The sequence below is a fragment of the Schistosoma mansoni genome, chromosome W, assembly GCF_000237925.1.
Source record: "Schistosoma mansoni strain Puerto Rico chromosome W, complete genome".
Lineage (NCBI taxonomy): Eukaryota > Metazoa > Platyhelminthes > Trematoda > Strigeidida > Schistosomatidae > Schistosoma > Schistosoma mansoni.
Window position 1 is genome coordinate 55,037,741 of NC_031502.1, and position 14,576 is coordinate 55,052,316.

Genomic DNA, 14,576 nt, shown 5'->3' on the forward strand with positions numbered 1-14,576 from the left:
CGGAATTTAAAGAATGTATAACTGATTAAGTTTATGAAAGGCTTTTTTTCTATTTCTCTTTTTGACGTATAGACTTTATTAGTATTATTTTCAATCGAATTTACTGGAAAACAAAAAAAAATATAGTAGAAAGTTAATAAGAAAAATCAAAATGAACAAGGTAGAGATGAATAGTGAGAGAGAGCAAGAGAGAGGGGGGAAAAAGACAAAGGAAATGAATAGATGAATGAATGCATGGATACATGCATGCCTGCATACATGGATACATTATTCAATAGATTTACAATTTTGTAAATAAATAGTGAAAGTACATCAGTTTACATACCATATAGATAGACATAAGTAGATAGATAGTCATTCGAAACTTGATTAGTAATATCTACCACATATATATATATATTAATAAAACATTACAATTTGAAAAAAAAGATCAGTCTATAGTTGAAATCACAGACTGATCTTATTTAGATAATCATTTTGAAAACTAGGGAGTATTGGATAAGTGAGATAACTCAGGTAACATGTACCCATAGCAACTACTGGTGACCAAACTCAGGACCTTTAGGTGTGATGGGTCATGGATGCACGCTGGTAGGGAGCTCCATACTGGGACTAAACAGTTATCCAGTAATAAAATTGTAACTAATTAATTAATAAAGGTCTGCAAGTTACCTTAACATATGCCCGATTTCGATAAGTGTCATTCTAAATAAGGTAACGCTAATGCACACATTTGATAGGACCCGGTTATACAGTGATTACCCACATTACTCTGGATTTTGAGTATCAGTGCTACTTGATACCTGTTTTATATTTAGCCTACTTAAACTATATTCTCAATATTTAGTCTTTCTAATTATCATCGCTATTGTGATTATTTTGACCTTTTTACTAATCATTTTGCCAATTTTAAATCATCATGCTGAAGTGATATGGAAAGGTAGGCTAACGCACATTTGTAATATGCCCTACATCGATCACTACTAAATATGCGAAAGTAAATGACCTCCAATACAGCCGCAATTATAGATAAAATCTTCACACATTGCAACGCTAGTTTTAAAGCCATAGTATTACATCTAAGGTGGTGGTTGAAGAAAACCCTGGATCTAGGTTTCGTGCTATTTGACACTCGTCAGAAAACCGTATCTATAATTTTGATCGACCTGCAAGTCCTTGGAGGATTCAATCCCGTGTCATAAATCTTCACATTCAGAGAAATTGGTCACCACTCAGTGATCAAATGAGATACTGTTTCAGTAGAATATGAGACATGTTGGACCGGCCACTTACACAGTGTTTACATATGCTACTATGACAACAATTAGTTCGATTACATGTAGTTTTATTAAGCCTGTCCAATGGTTACTCGATAATTAATAATGTACCCAAGGTGTAAGCTGATTAAACACTATATTCCATCAAAAAAAGTTATCGATACCGTTGAAGATCAATTACCAAGTACAAGCATAGTGTACTTAATTCAGTAGGAATGAATTTTTCAACCCAAATTAAATTGTACGAGAGCTACAAAGTATAATGCAGTCATATGTGCTTTATTTGCTAAAACTAATGTAGTGAACAGAACACGACTGGAGACAATCGAACGTATTTAAGCACAAAATTACAGACTATCTCACTAAATTCTGATAACCATACAGTAAACAGTTAACTTGCAAACTATCAATCAAGTGTCTCAATCTTAACTGTTCCTTCTATGAATATCAGTCCGTCTCCTCCGATTTCATTGTTCATGCATTGTCATACCGACTGCGCTTCATTCATGTTCGTTCCCTATTGATCTTCTGCTAAAATACATTCTATGCCTGACCATCACCACACTAATGGGAATAACATATAAACGCAATTTTTTTATAGAATAGATGAATTGTATCAAGCAGTGGTATCTACAATGCACACTTTATCGTATTTGTGACTCGGCGATTGAATATATCTGTGTCTCATTGTTAATGTTCACATTAAGTTTATTTATTTATACACATAAATATTGGTACAAGGAAGCACCAGATACATATGCACCAAACAAATCTCATTTGATTTGTGTGAGAGCCGTAATATCGCCCAGGTGCCCAGACCGAAAGAGGTGGTTTTCATAGGGGACTACACCTGGAGCCTTCGACCTAAAGGTTTGACCCAGAAGGCAATGGAGCATCGTAAGGAGATGCAGTTACATGGTAGCCACTGACCAACGATTGGTTCATATGCCGTTTGTTCCCTCAGGATGCTGGAGCCCATGTGCATCATTGATTTGGAATCAGGGTTTTCCAACTTCCCTAAGTGGATTCACCGTGTTCACTAACCCAGTTAAAGCGTCGGACATTCGCTTTTTGTCCTCTCAATTTCGTAAACAACAGTAATGCCACGAGAAGGCGGTGAGTAGGACTTCCCTGTCAGAGGCGATATACGCTTGGACATATGAGAGCATTTCGAGAGGGAGAGCGGACTCTCCTCACTCTTGGCCGTACCAGGGCATTTGCGGGCCCATATTAAGACTCGAACTCAATAGCTCTTTCATTTCAAATACCAACAACTCTTTATCTACTAAATCTTAATAGCTATTAAATGGTTCAATGGGATTATTTAACCGCTTACTAATAATCATATATAGATCAAAAAAATTAGTTGTGATTCACTGTAATTCATCTATAAAACAACAGTCATAATAATAAGTAATCTTGTACAACACTGGTATATCATAGTATAATAATAGAATCATCACCCTCGCCCCCACAGAAACAAAATTGTAGAAATTAACAGAAAGCAAATTGATTCATAACATGACAATAATAATAATAATAATAATAATAATAATAATAATAATAATAGAACCAAGTACACCGATAGAGGTACGACTGGATAATAACAATAAAATTCTAACAACATGTAAATAACAGTTTATTGCACTTAACCATAACAAATACAGAAACAAAGAGAGAGAGGGGGGAGAGCAAAAATAAAGAAACAAACAAACAAACTCAACAAAAGTAAATAAATGCAATGAAAACGTACGGAAACAAGCAAAATAATAAAAAAAAGAACACTGAAATAAATGCATTCCATTTGAATAGAAGAACAGTAAAAGCGTACAGAATATACTTCTGTATAGCTATTATTCATATTACGTAATCTACTGATGTAATCTATCGATTGCGTCATCATGGTTACTTCTTGTTCATATATCCTAACGGAACTAGTACTTCAATATGAAAATGTTTCCATACAGCATGATAATAAATGCATTGAATAGAGAGATCCCATCATTGAACTTTATGTTACTAATATATACTACTAAATGCATATTGGTCGGTTAGTCAGTTGAATAGTGAATCCATATTGCTTACATTGAAATCAAATAATGATTATTATGATGAATGAAAACAAGAGAAAAATAAACAAAGAAAAAAAACATGAAAGACAAAAATAAACAAACAAACAAACAGAGAAACATCAAAAACAAAACGATCAATAATTGAATGAGAGAGGGGGGGAATTGCACAGTTTTTAAAAGATGAATAAATAATTTGTTAAATCAATAACAACAACAATAACAGGGGGAAACAAGATTTGTGTATTGGAAACACACATGAAACAATAAGCCAAAATTAGATATTACATAATTTATTTATTTTACAATTACATAATCAATTGTTTATTTGTTTGTTTAAATTACAATGTAAAATTTGAAATGAATGAGAATAATACATTAAGAAATAGAAAGGGGGGTTTTGTGGAGATTTTAATAATTATATATAATTAAAATCATAAGTCAATTGAAGCTAGACCATCATTGAAACCTAGAAGCACTGAACGACCGTTTTGTCCTGTTGTGGATGCGTACTGCTGAGGAGTCCTACAGTAGGACGACGAAACGGCCATCTAGTACTTCCAGGTTTTCCATGGTGATCTAGCTCCAATTAACTCATGATCTCAATTATATAAAATTAAGAAATAACAAGAAATATACTTGAAGTGAATCATAAATAATGAGGTAAAATTTGATTAGATCATTTGAATAATATTTTACAAATAGAAAATTTTAACTAACTTCCTCCTCCTCCTCATTCATTCATAATAGTAGTAGTATTGTTTACGTAAAAGATTTGGTGATACAATACTATCAATTGTAGAACTTTGATTTAGATTTGAATGATTGAAAATTGGACTACCTAGCGATGAATTAAACAATATTCTTTTATTACTACTACTACTATTAGTAGTAGAAGTAGTAGTGCTAATACTACTATTACTATTACTACTGTATGGATTTATACGAATAGGAGGTGCAAAACGTACCTGAAGTGACGGTTTCTGTGGAACAGTTAATAAATTAGGCCTAATATTCATAAATGAACGATTTGGATTATAAATATTTGATGTAAATGTTTGACTATTATGATTTTTTCCAATGGTATAATTTGATGGTGATGGTAAATGTGATTCAATACATTGACTAGTTATTGGAATTAAATGAGATTTTCTAATGAAATGATGACCACTAATAGGTGGTGAAAGTGTAATTGAATTAAGATTTGCTGAATGACAAGGTGTAAATGAAGTTGCAGTATTGACATGAACATTAGGGATGTTAATATTACTATTAATGGAATTAGAAGATGATGGAACTTGAAGAGGAGATGATAATCGTACATCTGACAAAACAATATTACATGAATTGACTGTGCAAACTGGACTATTTGAACAAGTATGCATAGAAGTAGATGATATAGAATTGGAATCTTTAAATACAACAGAAGAATTTGAAGAATTTTTTATTTCACTAGGAGATGTATATCGTGGTGAACAACATAATTCAGGAATGATCATTACATTAGATGATTGATTATGTATAGTGTTACTATTACTACTACTACTATTATTATTAGTTGTATTTTTTTGATCTGATATGGAATGTTTAAAAGTATAATGATGTTTTGTAGGTGATAAACTTTCAGATAATGTTGAATCTGGTTCTAAACTTGATGCTCCAGACGATTGAGAATGAGAAGAATTCGAATTTGATACACCTTCATAACTACCGCTATAATCTGCATCTTGATTATCTGACATTTTATTTTCATGTGAAGATGAAGCGGTAGATCTTGGCTATGAAAATAAAATATAGATTATGAATATAACTAGTTTTCGTTCTGTCTAAGTTTATTGAACAAATGACAGAATAAAGAATATAGTACAAATAAGCATTTACATTATTCCAACAAGCCGATAAAACAACCAAATTTTTGTATCCCGAAGACAATTGTGAATGGTAAGTTTTGAGGACTATTTGTGGACCAATGTAATATGTATATTTCCTATTGTATAATTGTTAAGTAACTAACCTAATCATATTCGTGTTTCTCTTATCATTAGCTTTATTTTGACCTTTGAACTATTATCATACGATTCCTGAGTTATCATCAGTTTATTGATTACTTTCCCCCCTATTCACAGCCACATTTGGCTAAATATTGTACAAATGTTATTTTTCTATTTTATGGTACGATGTGGTCTGTTTGGCTGGTATATAAATCCAGTATGTTTGTGAATAATGATTCTTACCACAGAGGCTGTTATTGGTGTTCTGGACTTAACTGGCTGGGCTGGGGAAACAGGGTCGGTTAGCGCTCTAGACTGCTCGTACGGTTTCGTGTGTCACTGTTCTAATCGATAATTCGCTGCTCTCTGATTGGCGGTCTCATCAAGTCATACATAAATAGGCATCCACTTGGCCACAAGATATAACACAAATGAACCTTACCAAGCATTGTATATTAAAACAAATATAAACAGTTTACTTCAACACACAGAAAATCAATCTGGTAAAAACAAGTATGGGGACAATGACCAGTTCGACTTTGTGAGTTTGTTTCTCCTATGTTTGAAGAGATTCCGAAATCACCTAGATCGGCGAACGGAAAGAAGGAACAGCAACACAACGAGAAGACAAACCAAATTATCCCGATACGTCCCAGCCCTGCTAACTACAGGGAGAAGACCAGATTTAGATGAGGGAAAGGTAATATTCCGCAAGCAGCCAGGAGCATGAACAAACCAAGCACACAACTCAAGCGTATACATACAGCATCAAAAAAGTTCTTGAGTAACGTCACAAAATAGCACATTAAAAGAAGCAACGAGCCAATGACATTTAAGGTCCTTTCAAATAGGAGGTACAATCTGAAGGTAAAAGTGAGCGCTTCTGGCGCGAAAACGAGAAATTCAAATTTTCAAAGTAAATTTCCAAATAAAAGACCAACTGAATGGAATTCGTCACTATACATCAACCTCCTTGACTATAAGAATGCGTTTAATAGTGTGGATAAGAGAATCTTATGGAACCTTCTTCGACATTATGGTGTACCTGAGAAAATAGTCAATATCATCCGGAATTCATACGACGGACTACACTGCAAAGTAGTGCATAGAGGACAGCTCACACATGCATTCTAAGTTAAGATCAGTGTCAGACAAGGCTGCTTAATCCATCCCTTTTTCTTTCTTCTGCTTGGTTGACTAGATTATGAAGACCCTCACATCTCAGGTGAAGCACGAAATATAATCGACAGCTTGGATGGGGGCTAGACCATTTGGATCTAGCTTTGTTAACCCATAAATAGCAACAAACGCAGGTGAATACAGCCGACATAACAGCAGTAGGCCTCAACATACACAAGGGAAAAAGATCTTTATATATATAGGGGGAAATAAAAAATAAATTCATTAAACTTACTTTCTTATTAGATGGTTGAGTAGTAATTGTTGATTTATTGTGTACATTTGTGCTTTTATTATTATTATTATATTTTTTTTTAGCTAATGTATTAGAGCGGTTTATCAATGAAGATTGTTTTACACGTTTATTAGTTGATTCATCACTAATCATATCGAATTGTTTTTGTTGTTCTACAGTTGAAGTAGTAGATGCTTTTTTACTTATTCTATTAGGAAGTGTACATTTTGGTTTGGTTAAATAAGATTTTTCTTTAAACTGTTGATGTGGAGGACTATGATGATTAGTTGAAATAGAACTTACAGAAGTACATGTAGTTGTTGATGTTGTCGTCATTATTGTCGTCGATGTTAACGTAACTATTGTTGAGGTATTATTATCATCATTATTATTAGTTATAATAACACCAATATCCGTTTGATTTTCATTATGATGACTATTTGTTTCATTTAAGGGTAGAGTACGATCCATAATACATAATGGATAACAATGAGTTAATTGACAAGTAGTAGTCACTACTACTGTACAACCATTGACACATTGAAATTCATTATTTGGTGATAAATGTTTTAATAACATTTGACTATCATCTAATATTTCAGATTTTTCTGTCATAAAATTAAGACCTGTTGGTCGATTTTTGTTATGTTTAGCATTTGTTATATTGGCTGATGGTTGAGTTGAATCCCTTGACACTGAATTACCATGTTTCAATGATAAATTAGCAACTGTGGACAATAGAACGAAGTATATGAATTCAACTATTACATGTATATTATCGATGATATATAAATAAATGATAATAGACTTGAGCATCGATACTACAGACCATGACTATTGCCTTGATATGAAAGCAAAATTTATCTTCCGTGATGGTTCAATCAAGCTATATTTTCTGGAATACATGTGGTCCTGTGGGTTCTACCATTCTCAGGCAGGTTGGTTCAAGAACGGTAAGACTAAAGGGAGCAACTTAAGATCCAAGAGCGAAGTCCTACTAGGACGTGAAGGGAGTAAGGTGTCTTTTACAACCGACTAGTATCTGAAGTAAGGAGCTAGAACACCAAGAACTATTTACAAAAACGGCGTGTGTGACTGGCCTCAACCAGTTGCCGCTTGAGAACTGCCATCACACTACAAGGTCGTTATGATTATTTCCAACCCATGTTTATCTTCGCGTTTCTAAGTACTGACCTATGTACCAGGTATAGATTCGTGTAACGCGTTACATTCTGAGTGTGAGTGCCGATATTACTTCCCGACTGATTGAACTGAAGTAGGTGGAGCGTGGTTTTAACCTGCAAGTTAGTAGATAAAAGTTGAGATAATGCCCCTCTTCACGTATCTGAATAAAAAGCATCCTTCGATGGTGTGAGCAAGTGGGAAGCAACAAATGCCCATACGTCCCTAAAAGCGCTCGAATAGATCCCATTTTAATAATGGTTGTACATGGCTGATTCATGATTTTAACAGTTCTAAATCTGACGTTGTCTATTGACTGAAGAGCGTAGTTAAATTATGTACCTCCGTGAAATGGAAGGTGTATAGGACTGACAACTATCAGTCCATAACGGCTCTCAAATCGGGATCCTACAGATGTGCAAACCAGTGAGTTGAGATGTTATTCAATATGACTCGGAGTGGAAGCCAGTAGTAATCCTAATGTAATTTTCTTAAACACTTAGATTGAAAGGAAGATGTCTTGGTTGCACGTTTAACAGAACTTTACCTCCAACTAAATATTCTTGCTTATTTGTTATTTTTATTATACCCCATTTATCTCCTTTATTTCTTTACAATGTTAATTCTGAGCGATTCACAGAAAAAATAGATAAGTGCGAGAGCAACCCATAAGACAGCGTCGAGCGTCCGTGAGATATGAATTGAATTGTTGGGGACTTTCTTACATGTTAGTACTAATAATTATTAACACGAAATAGACTATTTGACGCCTTCTTAGCAGAATTAAAAAGAAAACACCTTCCCAGTTCTTAATTTATTGTCAGTAGGGGTTATGGAGATTGTTGAATTTTCATTGAAATCATAAACCGACCTAGGTTAAACCACCATTGAAGATCTGGAAGCACTAGACGGTCGTTTTGGAACTTTTGAGCAATCGCATACACGACCCTGAAGGGGGAAATGAAGACTAGGACCATCTGTCTCGCTCATAAACACTTAACCTCTAGGCCGCTGAGTACGCGTCCAACGGTGTTAATGTTTAAATTCTATGAGTGATCTGATGGTGAAGCGTCCGCGTACAACCGGAGGTCCTGGGTTCGATTCCTGCGTGCGGGGTTGTGGATGCGCACTGCTAAGAAGTTCTATACTACGGTGAAACAACCGTCAGTGCTTCCAGGTTTTCAATGGTGGTCTAACTTAGATCAGTTCACGAACTCAATTTATTGCTTATTTTTGTTATCATATATATAGATGATCAAAACTTAGCGAATCTTATAATTAACTCACCTTTATTTTCGTCAGTTATTTTAATAGTAGGATTAGATAATGGTTTATTAGAAGTAAAGATTGAAGTAGACACTGGAAGTGGCAATCGAGGCGGTGGGGAACAACACAGTGGTGGTACATTGGAATGTGGTAATAAGTGAGATTCATTATCAAATGAAGGAGGAAATTGTGCCGTTGTTGCTCTCATTGTACAACGACGTCGACGATAATTAGGTGAAAAACATGGACTATTTGGAATTATCATAGAGACATTTGGTGTAGAAAAGACACCATCTTTTGTTATTGTATTCACATATGCATGTTCTTTGGAATGTGGTAATGCGAATGTTTCATGCAATGGACATCGTATACAATTACATTCCATAATAGGAAATGTTGTACAAGAATTTCTCGGTTGTGATGCACGATCTAAAGAAACAGTACGTGGATCCATGGATCCTACTAAATGAGGATGTAGAGAACGCTTAGTGGAATTCAACATAGGTATACGTTGCTAAAACAGTAATAGAATTAAGATCAGAAGTAAATGAGCTACGAACAATTAATTCATATTATAAAAATGAAAGTTTGTGGAAAGTGTTAGCTGATTTCCTTACACAAGATATGATGGCTGGATAACCTACTAGAAATTAAGGATTATGGAATAGTTATTTGACATTCGCTTGAGACTACCTCAAGATTGTTTGCCTATTTATGACTAAACTTGAAATCTATGAATAATACCATTGCAATTGAATGGTATTTATTTATTTAAACACCTAAATATTGGTACAAAGGAGTACCAGATACATATGCGCCACTTTTTTTGTGTGAGGGCTGTGATACTGCCCAGGTGCCCAGATCGAAGCAGGTTGTTTTCTTAGGGGGCCACAACCCGAGCCTTTGATCTAAAGGTCTAACCCGCAAGGCAGTGGAGCATCGTAAGGAGATGCAATCCCATAGTAGCCGGTCACCAACAATAAGTTCATAAGCCATTTGTTCCTTCAGGATACTGGAGCCCATGTGAACCATTGGTTTGGAATTAGGGTTTTCCAACTCCCCTAGGTGGACTCGCCGTGTCCACCAACTCGGTTAAAGCGCTAGACATTCGCTTTTTGTCCTGTCAATTTCCTAAACAACAGTAATGCCACGAGAAGGCAGTGAGTAGGACTTCCCTGTCAGAGTCTATATACGCGTGGCCATATGAGAGCATTTCGAGAGAGAGGGAGAGCGGACTCTCCCCACTCTCGGAATTGAATGGTATACAGATAAAGTGAACTCACAAGCTTCCAGTAGTGCGCATTAGAACTGAAATAATCAATTATAGTTTCATGATGATTAGCATAGTTATCCTTGAATTTCAATTACTAGTCATTGAAGTATATCATGAAAATACACTAAGATGGTGACAGCAACTGCTATACAATGGAAGACATGTTGAACTATATCGCAAACCACTTGACAATCAGCCTTAAAAATTTTCTGACGTAACTAATCTGAAAAATGGGTCCTCCTCACTAAAAACCATTTGAAAGTATATGGATTAGTGAGTAAAATGAACATTATTGTTAAAGGATATATTATTTCACCCATTCTTTGTCTTCCCCTAGATCCTGAGATTCTGAATCCCAGATAATCTTTTGCTTCATTAATTTATATGTTTGTGAATCGTATCTTACACCCCTATTATTTTCTGTAACCACTTATATTGTTATTACATCTATTACTCTGGGATTTGCCATGATAATTTCATTTCCTTGTGCTAATGGTGTATGGCAACTTGAACTGATGTACATATTTACCAGGTTCTAAGTTGCGATTGACGGATCATAAACCAAATCTGTGTGTATATGTATAATGCATACATACCTCAATTTTTTCCGGTTGCATTGTTTGCTTTACACATGGACCATAGAAACGTGTAGACATGATATTAGGTTGTGTCACCCGTCTAGTTATATTTTGTGCTGTACATGGATGAGTTCTACAACTTGACATATTTGTTGGCATTACAGGCAAACTTCCAGGATTTGCTGGCATATTGTGAAAATGATGTGTAGAACATTGATCATTGTTTAATCCAAATGGCGATGATGATGACGAGGAAGAATTAGGGGGTATTTTGAAGCGATGAAAATCACCACCGCCAACGCCGCAAACAGGAGCAGATAATGGTGAATAAATTTGCAACTGATAGTCTAATTCACACTGACGTTGATGAGATAAAATCATTGACTCGACTAGATGACTTAATTGTTGTACGTGCCATTCAAGCTGACGGGGGGAATTGAAAGAAAAGAGCAAACGTCAGAAACCTTATTTAGATATTTAGAAAGGAACAGAGTGAAGAAATATTGTTTTCAATAGTTGATCAGTCTATTGTACAAGGCCGAAGTGATTAGCATTCATTTCAACAAGGTGAATTTTTAATGTTCCAAAGAAATTTATACAAGTGTTTTTGCTACCATGGACATTATAGTTGAATATATACTTCCATCTCCTATCTTATACGACAGACTAAAGCAAATTATAAATGACCTGTTATTTCTTATCTTTTCTAACTCAACCTGTTATCTTGCATAATTAAGGTCTCTGCGTTAACCGCGATCAGCGATCGATGTTGGTTGATATGATGCAGAATAAGTAGCAATCAGCCAATTTATATTTAGGATACAGAAATGATCATTATCTGTTGTCATCTGTGTTCGACCACTCAATATATGGTTGAGCTCCACTGATCACGGTTTTTCATCAGAACCTTAGCGACTAACTCTCAAAGGTAGATATTAGTTAGTCGCTGAGTCATTGTACGCATTATGATTCGCGCTTTAACCTAGTGTGATTCATTCACACCAATGAGAGAAAATCATAGAGATGCAAAGTGTAATATTATGAATTAAAAATCTGCTTGGATTCAACCTTCACTAACTGAGATGACGCGATGATAAGCGTGTACCGCTGTAATTTCTGTGAGATGAGCTTATGACAATTTAGTTTAGATATAGGCTGAAAAATTTCAATTTTTCAAATCAAAAAGGGTTTCCCTTTTTGTCCCAATTCGGTTAGAATCAATTGAAACAACTGTCATGTTTACGAGATATATTGACAATCATAAAACTCTGAAAATAATTTACTTCTATTTTAATTGAGATCATGAACCAATCAATGTAAGACCACCACTAAAGACCTGGAAACACTTGACGGCCGTTTCGTCCTAGTATGGAACAGCTTAGCAATGTGCATCCACGACCCCCCACACACTGTACTCGCACCCAGGAACATTTGGTATCGTACGAACGCTAAACCTCTAGACCACTGAGCCGCGATCAAACAGTCCTACACTAGGGCAAAAAGGCCGTCTAGTGCTTCCAGATCTTCAATGATCGGTTCTTGATACCGAATGAAACTCAACAATCTCTATAACCCTATACTGATAATTACTTTTATTTGTTATTAATTCAACAACAAGAAAAAATAATCGAAAATTCAACTTGACTAATCAATTAATAATAAATGTGGAGTAAGAATTCTAAACATGATAATATTACTATGAATGACATGATGTAATAATAATGATCTCTGCCTGCCTACCTCATCTACATATTGAAGTCTAGCATTAATATCTATAAGGCGTTGTTTTAATTGTTGATTTTCCTTAAGTAGACTGGTAAAATCCATCTGTGTAGTATTTTGATGAATAGATTCTGATTTCATAGAAGAAGGAAATAATTCAGGCTCTGTAAATTGTCGAATGACAGGACCACTGCCTAATGGTAATTCTGATTGATAATTGTTCATGATTAAAGGTTGATTATTATTTCGATTGTATGCGTTGTATTCATATGCCAAAGAGCAAATATGGGATGTAGTTGTTGTTAGAACAAAAGCAGTTGCTGACACTGGTAAATTATTGATTGTGGTAGATGTTACTGGGAAACGAGGCATCATATACAAACCACGATAACACCAGCGGATGGGAGGTCCAAGAGCTTGTGAAGAAACGGATGTTAATGGTGGGATAACTATCAAGAAAAATAAACAGTACATTGATCGTATGAACCATGATTTAAAATTGTTTTCAATTGAGTTGAGCAGTTGAATAAATCTCTTCCAAATACTAAGAATCAGTTTATAGAAAAGAATGTTGACGGTTCCATCTGTGTGTAGTTGATATACATGAAAATCATTAAGAGAATCGGACGGCATGTAGTTTGATCTCTAATGTTTACTAAATGGGCAAGAATGGAACTCTTTTTATTACGTCCGACTGGCCACCTTTATCTGGATATAATCGATCATTTTATTCGTAAATTCGACAACTTCATATACAATAACACTGATTCAATAACCTAATAACTAATAAACCGAATTTACACCATCCTCACTTTGTTTCTTACCATTAGCAATTGAGATACAAACTTTGTTTATTCCTCCAATTAATCAGAATCACAGTGGGAAATTCATGAGTATTTCTAGAAGAAATATGAGTGCACAATCTCTAGAAGATGTGACCTTTCTGCCAATATTGCATGTCTGAAGTGTTCATTTAGATGTCACTGTTAAACTGTTGATCAATTAATTTCATTTGAAAATCATGATCCATTATATCAATGCCAAAATGAAATAATGAAACACAAAGTACACGGAAAGTCCACCTAGGAGAGTTGGAAAACACCGATTCCAAACCAATGGTGCACATGGGCTCCAGTATCCTGAGGGAACAAATGGCGTATGAATCAATCGTTGGACATCGGTTACCATGTGACTGCATCTCCTTACGATGCCCGACTGCCTTATGGATCAGATTTTTAGGTCAAAGTCTCTGGGCGCGGCCCCCTAAGAAAACCGCCTGCCTCGGTTTGGGCACCTGGGCAGTATCACAGCCCTCACACAAATCAAATGAGATTTGTGAGGCGCATATTTATCTGGTGCTTCCTTGTACCAATACTTATGTTCAAATAAATAATAATAATAACAAGTACAAACTAAAATGTGGTCAAAACACTCTTCAATCTTCAAAACATTGTGAAAATTCATTTTTGAGCATTGGTATTTGGCAAACATATTGTTGCAAAATCATTTGTATCCAAGTTCAGGAAATGAACGCAGTAAAAAGGATTTAAAAGGTGTTGCAACAATGAATTGAACTTGATTTCCATTTCTGACTGGTGTTATATACTACTTATGTTGACATAAGTAGCATACACCACAATACTACTCTGAGCACATTAATATACAATAGAAATGCATTAATTTAGATTGATTTCTAGACCCTAGGAATATTTTGTTTTACTCAGATTTTTTTCATTAATAATATCTAACAACACCACTGAAATATAGCCTTAGAAATATTGTTCGCATCTGCTGGGATCACTGG

General features: G+C 35.0%; 1 protein-coding gene across 1 annotated transcript in view; it reads right to left on the reverse strand.

Annotated features, from left to right (window-relative positions):
* Positions 1-895: 895 nt before the first annotated feature.
* The window catches only part of Smp_136460 (hypothetical protein), a gene marked incomplete at both ends in the record, with an annotated part of 29,177 nt that continues 15,496 nt past the window's right edge, over positions 896-14,576 (reverse strand). Inside the window, 7 exons of the mRNA XM_018790199.1 lie at positions 896-922; positions 4,315-4,757; positions 4,968-5,124; positions 7,055-7,479; positions 9,221-9,713; positions 11,069-11,473; positions 12,791-13,128. Of these exons, the coding sequence (XP_018655566.1) occupies positions 896-922; positions 4,315-4,757; positions 4,968-5,124; positions 7,055-7,479; positions 9,221-9,713; positions 11,069-11,473; positions 12,791-13,128 (2,288 nt within the window). The remainder of the gene's footprint in view (positions 923-4,314; positions 4,758-4,967; positions 5,125-7,054; positions 7,480-9,220; positions 9,714-11,068; positions 11,474-12,790; positions 13,129-14,576) is intronic.